The sequence below is a fragment of the Poecilia reticulata genome, linkage group LG18 (genome assembly GCF_000633615.1).
Source record: "Poecilia reticulata strain Guanapo linkage group LG18, Guppy_female_1.0+MT, whole genome shotgun sequence".
NCBI classification, from domain to species: Eukaryota; Metazoa; Chordata; class Actinopteri; order Cyprinodontiformes; family Poeciliidae; genus Poecilia; species Poecilia reticulata.
Genome location: NC_024348.1, coordinates 18,555,489 through 18,570,100, shown reverse-complemented (window position 1 = coordinate 18,570,100; position 14,612 = coordinate 18,555,489). Strand labels below are relative to the sequence as shown.

Here is a 14,612-nt window from a genome sequence, read left to right as displayed (position 1 = left end):
TTAACCTAATTAAATTTAACATTTCATTATTATCTAATCGTGTCATATTTGAACTGTATAACAATTACTGTGCAGTATTTGTTGCACAAATTATTGTTTGTAGTAATGGTTAGCAGAAATAGACATATCCCATATGGTGCCCATATTTTAACCAATTTTATAGATTTTTAATTGGGTGTAGTTGGTACCCAATCAAGTCTATTTAGGCCCCATATGCTCAGATTGAATGGGCACTAAGAGACAATTAACTGGTCACCCTACGTTTTAAGTGGATATTAATATATTATCTGTTTAAATTTTATAACATAGAAAAAAATCCATATGGGTTCCACATTTGGACATGCATCCATTATGTGAAATTTTGTTGCCACCCATCCCATAAAATACGGAATCGTCCCGTATTTGGCTGTCAAATGTTGCGTCCCGTATTGAACCGATGCGAAACGGTATTTAGAAATACGAGTGGCACCACACAACCATTTATTTATTTATTTATTTATTTATTTATTTATTTATTTATTTATTTATTTATTTATTTAATGGCGTCACACAACACATATATATGTGTCGACGTTTTTATGTCGATTGGCGGACATAAACACGTTTTTGCTGGGTTGTGCTGTGGTGGCGCAGGGATTGGTTAAGCGCGGCCCACCTATGGAGGCCTTAGTCCTTGACACAGCTGTCGCAGGTTCGATTCCCGGCCTTGGCAACCTTTGCTGCATGTCTTCCCCCTTCTCTCATTACCCTCTTGTCTTGTCAAGTAACTATCAAATAAAGGACACTAGAGCCAAAAAACAAACAAAAAAAAAAACGTTATTGCTTGCAACAAGATAGGGATATGCTTGCTTGTTGCATGTCGCGTACTACTAGTGCGACATGCGTAATACTATTAGCACTAGTCGTGCTAGCACTAAGACGCCATGTTAGCCGTTTGGGTTTAGCCCTGCGTGCTCAGTGAGAGTCCAACTGGCTGTTGAAACGTCTCATAACATAAAATAGCGAACCGAACCACGGAGACAAGACATTTGTCAGCATATTTATTTTACTACATTTGTAAATGTTAGCTAGATGTATGATATATTTTGCTAAGGTGGAATTGTTATAATGGAAGTATTCTTTTTTTTTTCTAGATTTTTTTTTTTGTAGTTATAAATTAAACTGGCTCTGTTAGTTCAAATAAGCCATCCGAGTTTCATATTTTTCTTGGAAGTGAATAGCATAAGGGATTACGTTCTGTGTACTTCCACCTTCGCTTTGAAATGGGAATATTTACTGCCATTTCTAATCCTTATCTTCACTCTGAATCCACAAGACAGCAGCCATGCAGTCGTTTGCAGGGACGCCTGCAGGAAGTTTTCAAACTCATGAAACTTAAGAGTAAATTACTAATGAATGTACCGTAAAATATGCCCACTTCCCTCTTATTTCAAGAAAAAAGAAAATCAATGTGACACATCATGCTGTCTCATGAAGGCCTTACCTAATGCTTCTTTCTGCTCTCTGGACTTCAAGAAAAACTAATGTTTAACTTGGAAACAGAATCAAAACACTAAATGTTTCCAGACATACATGATCAAGTGAATGGGAATAGGAAGAAACGGGGAATTTGGTGAATTTATTCAAGTATGTGAATGAAAACTGAACCTGAAAATGAAGCATGTTCTTCAGTAACTTTTGGACAATACAATGGATTGGTAATAGTATCAGAAAGCACATTTTATTACTAAAAGGATTCCTGGTTTCATCATTAATATGGGTTTCTGGAAATTAGACCCTGACATTTTTCTTTTACTTAAAAAAAATCTGAAATTTGCTCTACTTTCTTTCTATCTCAAGATTATCAGTTTTAACTTCACATGTCCAGGGCTGCTTATGGTTTTATTGATTTTCTGTTTCAGTTTTAGGGATCACAAGCTGCCTCAGTATAGATTAGCTTTTAAATCTTTATATCTTATCTTTTTATAGCTGCAATCCCACAACCAGGAGGCACGTGAAGTCAGAGTGAACATAGAGTAAACCCAATCTTTTGGAGTGTGTCATTAACTCCGCAGGGTGGCAATTAAACCTTTTGCTTTTGGTTTTGCAGGACAGAGAAGGAGAGGGGAACAAGCCTCGACCCAGAGTGACAAAAAGGCGAGAAAAGAACCGAGACGCGGCGAGGAAAAGCCGGCGTAAACAAACGGAGAGAGCTGATGAGCTGCACGAGGTGCGAAACAATCCCTCCCTGAAAACCGGAGGAAACTTCTGCCTGTTTCTCTTCATGCTTCCTGCATTTTTCAACCTCCGGCAGTCAGCCGCCTTCCTAGTCACACTGACCCACACAGCCTCAGACAGTGTGACAATCAGGGAGCTTATGTTTGTGTATCTTGTGCAATCGGGCTGCAGGCTTGTAGCCGTTTCTTGTAAATGCTCGGCTTTAAGAGAAAGACTTTCCCTTTGGCCTCTCCTCCACTCTGGCCCGCCCCCTTCTCTCTACCCGCACCACCCATCCACACACAGACAATCCTTTCTCTTCTTCCTCTACTGATTCGTTTCCCCCTCAGAGCTAAATCTGAACTCCTCTCCAACAGTTTATTCTGACTTTAAGCCAACCATTATGAAAAATACCTGGAGCTCAGACACATGAATCACCAGCTCCTTTTTAATGTCTTAAGTTATTTCTTTCATTAAAAAATTAAGTAAATATGTTCTACACATTTTATACAATTTAAATCAATTCAGTTCATTTCATAACATGTAATCTCAAGGCACTCAAAAAACTATATAAAGTATTTGATTTAGTATTTTGATTTATTAAAAATCTGAATTTTCTGGCTTTTTCTCTTGTTTTAAATTGTTAACCTTACTTTATTTTTGATACAAGTATTTCTGTGGCCTGTGCCCCTTTGTGTTAGTGCTTTCTAAATTATAAAAGTCAGCTATTTCAAGTAATAGCTGAAATAGCTGCAGATGTGGGTATATTTTACACATTCCTCATAAAAATAAAAAAACTTAAAGTAAAAATAACCCTGATATCTGTTTAGAATAGTCACCTGACCACAAAAGCCTAATGTATCAGATATGATGCAAAGAAACCAAAACATGCTTAAAAGAATGCAAATAATTAATTGCTTTACAAATCAGAATTTTTGGATTCTTGTATTATCAGGCTTTAATCGTTAATCTTATAAAACCAAACATTTTTATTCAATTATTTCTGTAACCTTTAGATTAGATTGCTATTTCAAGAAAAATATTTTTCCAGGTGTATTTCACACGTCCGTCTTAAAAAATGCAAAAACATACTTAACCCCCCTCCCCAGATATATATGTTTAGAATAAATACATGAGCACAAAAGCTGAGTACATCAGATATGATGCAAAATAATGGGGAAAACCTGCTCAATGCTCTTTTTTGTTGAAAGAAAAAAAAACTTTAAAATTTTTAAAAATGTAAATTTTCTGGCAAACATTTATCATATCAGACTTTAAAGGTTGATTAAAAAAAATATTAACAGGCTATCCAGCTTAGATCATTGATTAATGATTTCCCAAACACCCAGTTGGACACAACCTGTTAATGGGCACAAACTCCTGGAAAGCAGACAAAATAAACTAAAAAGTGTCTTTTAGCAATGGTTAACCATAAAATATTTGTTTATAAACGCCTTCTGTTTGGGGACATGGGCAGTCCTAGATGGGGACCACCAGGGGCCTGTGCACCTATAGAACTGGAATTAGAATTTGACTTATTGGTCCCTTGGATAAATTGTATGCGTTACCTTGATAGTTTTATGTCAATAATGAATTAAAAATTAAATTTTATCTTCAGCTGTACTGAGATAAGATCACAGTTTTCATCTCAGGGGTCTGAAATCTGGAACTCCGGAGCCATAAGTGGCTCTTTGGGTCTAAATATATTAAATTACGAAAGATTGCCATTATTTTTTTTATTTCATTCTTTTGTTCTATGTCCCTCTGACTGACAAAAATACAATAAATGGCATAAATATCTGCACCACCATATGCAACTGAACATTTTTTTCAAATTATCTATCAAAGGATCTCTGAAAAAGATGTTAAATGAAGCTGAACTGATTTGAACTGAACTAAAATACATTAAATGAAATCATAATAAATTAAATTGAAATTAACTTAACATATTTCTGTTAAACTGACTATATTTAAAATAAATTGCACTTAACCTGTTGTAAACTGCAAAGAAATCCGCTCTAAAGACGGTGTGGAGGGGAATACTGTTCTGTGTTTGTGTTTCACTTTGACCAAAATACGTCACAGAAATTCAGTAAGTGATGCCACGTTAAATGGCAGCTTGAAAGCTGTAATCTCAAAGACGAGGGGAAAACCCAGCAAATAGCTTAGAACAATGCTGCCACTACCAGAACTGCAGCCGGCAAAAGGTAGACAAAAAAACTCCACATTACTGTCCAGAGACGAGTCACTGAAAACAGACAAGAATTTAATGTTAGATCTCAGATTTCTGACTGTAATTTTGGAATTCTGAGATTAAAGTCAGAATTCTAACTTTTTTCTCAGAATTCAATTTTTTTCCTCAAATTCTGACTTTATTTTTGGAATTTTTTTGCCCCCTCAAAAAAATGTCCCACTTTAGAATTCTGGTTTTAATTTTGGAATTCTGACTCTTAAAAAAAAAAAAATCTGAATTTTTAGAATTCTGATTTATTTCAGAATTTTAACTTTAATTTCAGAATTCTAAGGTTAAAGTCAGAAATCTTTTTGCTTTTTTTTTTTTTTTTTTATTGGACACTAGTTTTAAGCTAAGGAGTCTAATAAATGCCAAAAAACAAGCAAACAAAAAACACTCCCTTAAAACTGGTAAAGTGCTGGACTGAACAGATACGAAAAACGTTAAACAGATCATGACAAATGAGTCATGACTCAAGATTTTTGCACAGTAAATTGATACAAAGTTAAAGGTGAATTCAAGGTTCCAAGAGAAATAGGCCAAAAGAATAACATTTTCTATGGTAAAGTCAATAATTTGATTTATTTAAGAGAGATAACATGGCCAAAGTTTAAATCATGTTTATAAGCCTGTCGTGTGTTTCAGACAAGCATCTGTCCGTCAAAGAGAAAGTGAAACCTATAACACCTAAACAGTTTCTTGACCTGTGTGAATGCCCGGGGCGTTGCGTCTGTTGGAGCCGGTCGGATGAGCTTTAATGTAATCGCTCGGGTTTTATGAATGGGTGTGTCTCTGTCATGTGTAGTAAGTCCTGACTTTTGTTTTCTGTCTTTCATCTCTTTCACTTCTGCTTTCAGTGTGTCGTTTAACCACATTTTGAAGAAGCATGCCGACCGCAAGCTGCTTGATTAAAAAAAAAAAAAAAAAGTCAAAAGCACAGAGTTGTGTCAGCGATTCAGGGCCCAACTACACTATCTGGAGCGAAAGAAGATCCTTAGTGTGGCTTTATTTGAGGGATGCTTTGTTATTTTAAGCAATGTCCAAGTACAAAGTTTGAGGTTTAAGTTGCTTATAGAAATAGGAAGCTTAATAACATATTTTTTTATAAGAGAGACTTTGCTAACGTTGCAGCAACACAGTTCAAATGCAGCAATCATCATTCTATCGCAGATTTGCTGCAAATCCTTTAGGGTTTAATACGTGGCTCCCTGTAGAAACTGTGTATTGAAGAAAAGTTTCATTGTTTCCACGTCAAAAGGATAATAAGAAAGAAGGAAATGACTGCTTAGTACCTGAACACATTCTGACAGGGCGAGCACGTAAGGATGACTCTACTCACACTTCCTTTACATACACACACGCTTCTGCTAATCTGCTAATGCGCTAGTAGCAGAGCTAACTTTTTATTTTGCTAATTTTGTAAACATTTAGCACATTTAGCTTCCCGTAATTAAATTTTTCATGATAAATTCTAAGTGATAATTTACACATGTGTTTTACACATGGCTGTGGTCAGGAGTTTCTTAAATACTCGGACCAGCCCGTCTGATACCAACAATCAAAGTCACTTGTAGTATAGTCACTTAAATCAACGTTTGTACCCCATTCTGATGCTTGGCTTAACCTGCAGGAATTCATCTTTAACATGTTAAGTGAAATCCTGTTTCTGTTAACAACCCAGGGGTTCCCCCAGTGTATGATAAGCCTGGCGGGCCACCAGGCTTTACTTGTGCCCCCACCAGGCTAAGCATTGCTTATTTATTTAAGTCATTTTAAAATGTTTGCATTTTTTAAGACTTTATAGTTGGTGTTCAGGTATTAATCTTCCAATCTTTCAATAACACAAAATTATCAAGTGATATTTTCAAATTTCCTGTAAACTTTACACATTTTTTAAGCTCAAAAACACAATGGGACGCTGGATGAATGGCTGCCCTAGCACCCAACCATCAGGCTTAGCAAGTTTTCTGGGGGAAACTTTGCACCAACCAATTGTATACAGAAAGAAAATAACAATGGGTCACAAACTAAGCCTTGTGGAACCCCTTTATGGACCTAATTACCTTAGATCTAGCTACAGGATGCAAATCATTCTGCTTATTTACTAAGACCTTCACTTAAGACAACATCACAGGCCTTGAAAACACAGACAGGAAGAGCTGCTTCTGTTATGTCACTGACAAACTTTATAGCTGCAGTTATGTCCTTTATAACAGCAGCTTATTTTCTAATTAAACTCTTGAGTTCAGCACTGATCAGCAGGGGATCGCCGTCCTTGTTTGATCATCCACTCACTCGTTTCATGCTGAGCTCACTGAGCTGTCTATTAACGGCCATATTTCATTTCTCCTTGGGGACTGTGGTGTGAACCGGGCATCATCCTCTCGGTGACTTTCATGCTTTCTGCTGCAGCTCTCTCAAAGCCTCAGAGTCTCTGCTATCTAATTACAGCAGCCGTCAGGCCTGGCGTTATCGTATGTGGGTGGGATGTTTTGTGTTACTGTGGGATTTTTATGGCCGATGAGGGCTTTAATAAAAGGGACCTTCACATTTTGTGCGTTTTTATATTTTAATTCGGGTCTCAACTGCTTCTAGAAACAGACCAAACACTTAAAAAAACACCTAGTTAGTTTTTGGTAATAAGTTAATGTTTTATGGTTCTGTTTCCTCTGGAATGTAACGTCTCAAATCAGAAACCCCAGTGAAGCAGGTTACCTAGCAACCAAAACTGAGCTCTAACCCGTCACCTAGCAACCCAAGCTGAGTTCCGCCACGTTTGGTTTTACAGCTGTGTGCGTTGTGGAATGGCTGCTGGAGAAGACAGGTGTTTTGTTTACTTACCATCCAGAAACCGCTGGCTGCATTCTGGCTGGTCGTGCACGATCATATTTTCAAATTTATTGATATTTATTAATACTGTTATTAAACATTGGAGAAAATGGGGGGAAAAAAGCAACAGAACAATCCTGACAATATGGACAGTTTTTTTAATCAGTAATTGAAGTAATTTAACCCGATAAATGATAAACGATACGATAAATGCCTATCCCGAGTTGACTTAGTGTTCAGAAACCACTTGCTGCATTTTTGTAGGTTGTGCAGAAGGCTCTACTAATGCTTTTCAAAGATGTACGGTTGTTTGTGAGTATAAATTGTGAGTTGGGGGGCGTGTCCAGCAGCAGCTTCTCTGGATTTAAAGTGACAAAGGCCCTAAAACATCTCATTATGAAAGGCAGAACTGAGCAGACTAAAATCTCATTACCTAAGAATAATTTTGGTTAAAAAAATGAAATAAACTTGTTTTGTATAGACCATAGACCTATCCTAACCTGTTTAAGGAAGCATACTCTGAAACCTTTAATAAAGAAATCCCATCACTCATCTTCTTGCCTCTTGTTTCTTTAGGAGCTGCAGAGTATTGAGCAGTCAAATTCGGCTCTGCAGAAGGAAATTGCAAAGCTGAAGAAAGACCTCCGCCTCTATGAGACGGCGCTGGAACGCCACAAACCTCACTGCCGCCTAAAGGACGCCGCTCCGTCCCCGGCAGATCTCAAAACCAGCTCCGCTCCTCTGCAGGGCTCTTCCTCCTTAAACACCAGAGCTGGTTTAAAAGCCTTCAGTGATCCTGAAAAGACTCGCCTCCCGTCTTCATCTTCCTCTCCAGCAGCAGCAGCAGCCTCGTCGGCTAAACTCCTCGTCACATCGTCCTCGTCGACTTCTACCTATTCTGCCTCTTTCTCCACACATCCAGCTCCTCATTCTTTGTTTTGTGAACCGCCTCCCAGCTTCGTTCCCTCCACAGCAGCTCAGCTACTGACCAACGAAGCTAACACAACCGCCTCAGCATCTCAAAGCAGTTCCTTTACAGACGATTCATTTTTAAGAACCCTCAGTTCCTCCTTTGCAGCTGCACCCGCAGTGCATTCCTCCTCAGATTTACCGAAGCAAAGTACTCCCAGGAATCTGCCTCAGTTTCCTCCCTGCAGGTTCGGTGGAAGCAGTGCTGCGACCTTAGTGACCTCTCCCCCTGCTGCTCCTCTAGCCTCCATCGACGGTTACGATCACCAGGTTTCTCCAGCTCCTGAGTCTCTGCTGTCCCTGCTCACCGTGCCCAGCCCTCTGAATCACTGTCAGATCAGCTTTAACGCACCAGCACCAGCACCAGCACCAGCACCAGCCGCCTCTAAAGACATGTCTCTCTCTGAGCTGCTGGAGGTCAACGAGTGGATCCTGAGTGACTTCGGCAACCAGTAGCATCACGGAACAGCTGCTTGTTTTATTACAACAAGAGATATTCCAACTGGCTGAAGAAAGTAAGACGCAACCAACGTTTCGCATTGCAAAAACAAAAAGTCTCACCAAGTATTTTTGGTCCACTTTCTAGTGCAAACACCCCAGTTAACTTTAAATTAGACAAAACTAACCTAAAGTTACGATTCAGAAGAAATGGGAGCTTATCACTTAAAGTTGTTTTGCATCAAACCCTATTAGGTCTTTATAGCGTGGAGTTACTTATTGTTATTCCCAACAATAAGATCATTTTCTACTCATTTTTACCAGGGATGTCAATAATAACAACCTTAAACTAAAAATCATTTTTAATTCAGCAGTATTATTTTCCACTTACATATTCAGTTATAGTAATGCCAGAAAAAAAACATGTTTCTGCTCCACCATCACAAATGTAAACAGGAATAAAGTTTGCTAAATTCCCTCTTGGGGGGCTGCAGAGAGAACGGGTCGCCCATGACCCCGTTTATGTGAGAACCGCCACTGAACAGAGCAGAAAAAGCTCTTTCCTGGTATTACTGATCCCATGAAAGATCAAGATACTTTAAATATTTCACACATTTTCCAAGAAATACGTCTGTGTCTGTTGGCTGGTAATAAATGAGTAAAGCTGCAGCTCTCAGAGAATGAATCAACTTAAGAAAAGAATGATGATGCATCGATCAGCTTCTGTGTCAGGCCTTTTGCATGATTTTGTTCCTGTTCTGTTTTGAGCTCAATACTTCTTCATTTGTCCTCCGTTTGAGGGGAGTGTAGTCTTGGTCAGCGACCACAGACGCCTGCAGAAAGCAAGAAAAACGACTCATCAGGATCCATTTAAGAGATTTCAAAACTTGTTGTAAGGAAGGTATAAATGCAGTATGGTCTTTGAGAAAGTTTTACACATGATAAAATCAAAACAAAGAGTTTTATTTCTGTCTAGTTTGCCAAAATCTAAAGAGAAAAAACACAGCAAACCCCAGATTTGCTTTTTCAATCTCAGAGGTTCAGTTAATTTTCTCAGATAACACACTCTTTACTTCTAACAATTGATTAATCTATCGCTCATTCTGATGAATAATCAATTAATCAGATAAAAAAAAGTTGGCACATGCTGCAGATTTTCCATCAAAGTTTTTTTTATACAACGTTCGAAATACATTAAAGTATTAAAATTAACATTGTATTGCCTAAAGTGCAATAACACAGCATTCCTTTAGTGAACACTTGATTATTTGTAGCAAATGATGCATCTGCAGCTAAAAAAACACTTGTAACATGTGAAAAGCTCAGCTGTTTCGGCTTGATTTAGCTTTTATAGAGTGTAGAGATGATCTATTGATTATTTGTTGGATGGACAGATTAATAATTGGTCAGAAAAAGGTGCTTAATAGGAGCGTTTGAATTGGGTGAAGCTAAAACTACGTTAATTGAGGAGTTTTGGGTAGAACATATTTACATTCAGAGATTTTATCTTGAGTGCAAAATGTATGTATTTTTGTAAAGCTTTGGTTTAATCACTGAATGTGTTGTTCTTTCATCAAATAGTCTCTTTTTTGAGTCTCTTTCCTTCAATTAACGATTATTTCAGTAATCGATTAATCGATTACTGAAATAATCGTTAAATATTTCTTAAACTGGATTTGAAATGATGACCCCGAAATCTGCTGCTCACACCAGGACTCAAACTCTGCAACGTCAACTGAACTGAGTCACTCTGTTACTAAGAACTGCAGATAAATCGCTCCTGGTCCTCAACTGTTTCTTCATTTAGAAAGAAACAGTTGGTTCTGTAAACTTTTGAGTCCACGCCAGCAGAGGCTGCACTTCCGTGCAGGTTCGTGGAAATGTACTTTGTAGATATTTGCATCTGAAACTGAACCAGACAGCTGTGGCTGCATATTTTGAAAATTTATATTTGTATGTAAAGACGCCGTGGGATTTGTCTTCCCTGTCTGCTGCTGCTTTTTTATTTCTACACTGCAAATCCAGTTCCTCAAACACTACAGTGTGTTTCATTTGTGCTTTGGGACGAAGCAGTGCGATGTGAACTAATCTGGTTTCAGTCCTTTTGTCTGTGCTGCTGTGGGCTGAAGCAGGTACCAAATGTAAATGTGGCGGTGAAGAAACCTTGGGGCTGGTCTGACTCACGACTCGCTGCAGCAGCCGACACACGCAGGGCGCCGCGTTGAGCTGACATGCAACACCGAACACGCAGCAATCCCTCCAGGTCGTTTGTTTAGTTATGTTTCAGATCATAAAACATGTTTTGCATCAACATGTTTTTCCAAATTTTGCATAAATATGAGAGTAAATGCCAGTCGCCAGCAAACATAGCAAATATTTATTATTTTCTGAATATTTAATGCCAGTTTTAGCCACAAAAAGTGGATTTTTCACCGTGTTTTTTCAGAGGAGGCAATAATAATAGTAACTTTATAACGTCAGAAGTTTGGCAGCAAAAGTTTTATATTTTAGAAAGATGTTGCTAGTAAAAGTAGAAAACACAGTAAACTGCTCCAGCTGTGGGCCAAGGGCACAAAGTGTGACCTTTTAAAGATAGTTATAGAAATATTACGTTTCAACATTCATCAGTTTCAGTCCTCAAATATCAAATAGTATTCTGATTTTTTAACCTGTTCAGCTATCTTTTTTCAAACACAAAGTTTTTTTCTTAAATATTCAAATTGGATTCTAAGAGGTTTGGTAGTTTCAGGTATATATATATATATATATTTTAAAAACTATGTAAATAAATTGCTTACTTATGCTCTTCTGATTTATATGTCACTAAATTTTATTGTCTTACAAACCAGAAGTTGCCAAAAATGCTGAATAAGTTTAGTTTGGATGAATGAGAGGTTTTTAGGGACCATTTAATTATTTAAAGATTGCCTTGCTTTGGATAAAAATGTTGCATTAACTTCGTTTTTCACTTAGTTTCTACTTTTAATTTACTTTTTCTTACATCTAGGAAAAGGCCAGTGCTTTTATTTAAATGACGATTTAGATTTCTCTAATGATTCATGTTGGTTCTGTCTCTGTAATAAAGTATAAAATATACAGTTTTTGCATATATATAAATAGAGAGAGGAAATATATGGATTTATATGAACAATTCAGTGTGTTTTTAGGAGTGTGTGTATTTATCAGATGGATTGATGCTGTGGTCGTGTATTTTTGTGTAAAACAATGCGAAATGAAAACTTTTCTTTAATGCACACATCTGTTTCTCTCTGTTTAACTCCATGATTAAAACATTAAACTAAATCAAATTCATGCATGTTTTTCTCCTGAAGTGTGTTCTCTCTTATTAGTTTAATTTTAGGACTTTGTAGAACGAAAACGTGAAACTTTCTATTCGTAAAAATGAGCAAGTCTGAACTGCAGATGACTCCATTTTACACCAAAAAATAACTTTAAAGCAAAATGGTGGAAATGTCCAAACATCTTCATTCAGTTAGTCGGAGAAGAGGAGTTTAAAAAAGACAGATTGAAGAACAAAGAAAAGGAAAAACAGGTCAAGAACCAGGAAGCAAACCAGGAAACTTTGTAGCTTACAAAGCAAAGTGGTACAAAGTAAAGTAATTGTTTTTTCAAATCAGTTAAAATATCACAAAAATATAACTTTAAATAGAACCCATCTCAGTCTAATGGTCAAACGTATTGCAAATGCATTTTATTTAGAAAATATTAGATAACCTGTATAAAAACAATCTGCAACTTTTATGTGAATTTTGCGCAGAAAAACCCTCAAATATTAAATGCAAGCAGGCTGTACTCACAATTTAGGCATAATGTTATGCCTAGTCCGTGTATTTTGCTGTAAATAAAACAGCTCGAGTTATATAAAAATCTATGTCAAAAAAATGAAAGGTTTATACAACTTTATAATTCAGATTAAATAAATGATCATGTTTTGACAACTAAACCAATAATCAAATCTTCACTAATCAAACCAACAGAGATTTGAACAAGAATGAAAACTTTACAGCTGAAAAAATAATGATTTTTAACCCAACCTTGGATTTTAAGACAACTTTTTTCAAGAAAGATATTCAAAGTTGAAGTAACATGACAGATTTTACAGTGTAAGCATTTCTTAAAACGCACAAAAAATATCTTAATGGAGAAAAAATTGTTTCCTGGGCTCATTTAATCAGTTGTACTGAAATTATATCAATATATTGGTGATTATTTCTGTGAAGAATATCAATAAAACTGAAATAACACAAATAAACAACCGTATAAATTTGGTCTGTGTTTGTTTTGGTGTTTATATTGCGCCATCATTAGGACAAAAAAAAAAAAAAAAAAAAACTATGTTGAACCAGTTTGAATATTTCTCCTTTTGCGCTGCAGCTAACGATCTGAAGTTAGTTTGTCTTCTTTTAGAGAGGGAATAAAACATTTAAAACATCAGGACCTGATCGGAGGAAGATGAGGGGATTGTGGGTACCTGGGCGCTGGATGGTCTGATTGGGAGGAACAATAGGAGGAAGCTTGATCCTCAACTTACAACCATTCCTGGAGGAGAAGCCGGGTATGGAGGGAGGAAGAGGAAGAGGAGGGGAAGGGAGTCAGACAGACACACCGATGGACGTCAAAGCGCTGCTGGAGGTCAGAAGGAGATATTTTACAACCAAATCGCACGAATATTGCAGATTTTCAGCAGAAAATATTACAGAAAGGCGCAAAAATGATCCGAATGAAATAAATAAATCCTCCTAAAGCCACATACCTAAAATAAATAAGCCATATAAATAAATAAATCAATGCCGTAGCGTCATCTGCAGTGAGGAGCCTTTCTCTCTCGTCTTGCACCACCTTTCAGCAGTCAAGGCGGTCAGAGTGGGGCGAGGGCGCATCCGGTTGGTGCTGTCAAAATAAAAGCCTGCGCAGTTAAACCAGTCAGTAAAAAAAAGTTTCTATTCATGTCTATATGTCAACTTTCTAAACACAATATCTTTGTCTGTCTATAAAATTAAAGAAAATGTGATTTCATAGTTAAAAACAAAATTCATCCAGACCTGCTGAACAGCATCGGAGGGTTGATGAAGTGAAATGTTTTGTGAATTTAAACTGAGTTTGCTTCTCAATCCTCTGAAGACTTGTTATTGCTTGTGCGCCTGTATCTACTACACTTCTTTCTTCCACTCAACTTTACTTTGCACTTTAAACCTGAACATAGCACTCTGTGAATACATTGAAAAAAGAGAATGGAGCTCCAACTTTAGAAAAAAAAAAGTTAATTTGCTATTTGTGATCAAATTAAGTCTGTAGAGCTTATTTTATTCACATTTAACATGACGACTTAATAAACTGTATATATTTTAAACTTAATTTGGTTACTTGTAACAAGTCAGCTAATTTTTAAAAAACAAGTTGAATCATTTCTTTTTCCGTTGCTTGTCCTGTGGAAGATTTCAGTGACCGTCTGCTGCCCAGTCCGGTTTATAATGATGGTTTGTGATGATAAACGGGCAGCTATTTTACATGCATAATCCATAATCCAGTGCAGTTTACCTCGCCCCAGAATATTGGTTTTCTAATTCCTTAAAAATAAACAAAAACAAATGAACTTGGAGTTTTCATCAGCTGACAGCCGTAATGGTCAGAAAATTAACAGAAATAAATCAGTGTGTGAACTGAATTAATTACAAAAAAAACAATTCCTTAGGATAAAAATTTCTATAGAATTAGGACAATACTGAGAAAAACAAATTCTGTAATATGATAATTAAGTCTAAATAATATGACAAAAAAAAATATGGCCAGACTAAAAAAAATTTTTTTTTTAAATTAGAAGAATACTGTCATAGTATTACGCGAATGAAGCTGAAATTAAGCAATGGAGTATATTAGGGCCATAATGAGATTTAAAAAAAAATTTATAAGAATAAAGTCACAATAA

The 14,612-nt window shown here is 36.7% G+C and overlaps 1 protein-coding gene and 1 long non-coding RNA gene across 2 annotated transcripts in view; one reads left to right on the top strand and one right to left on the bottom strand.

The window, feature by feature from the left end:
* batf2 (basic leucine zipper ATF-like transcription factor 2) overlaps window positions 1-8,698 on the top strand; it is a 10,418-nt gene extending 1,720 nt beyond the window's left edge. The window contains exons 2-3 of the mRNA XM_008435919.2: window positions 2,090-2,209; window positions 7,835-8,698. Coding sequence (XP_008434141.1) covers window positions 2,090-2,209; window positions 7,835-8,683 — 969 coding nt within the window. The 3' untranslated portion in view covers window positions 8,684-8,698. The remainder of the gene's footprint in view (window positions 1-2,089; window positions 2,210-7,834) is intronic.
* Window positions 8,699-9,416: 718 nt separating this feature from the next.
* Window positions 9,417-13,534, bottom strand: LOC103480755 (uncharacterized). The gene is made up of 3 exons (XR_536168.2): window positions 13,440-13,534; window positions 13,158-13,312; window positions 9,417-9,498 (listed from the first exon to the last, which is right to left on the bottom strand). It is a non-coding gene; the product is annotated as an uncharacterized LOC103480755 (long non-coding RNA).
* Between the last annotated feature and the right edge of the window lie 1,078 nt (window positions 13,535-14,612).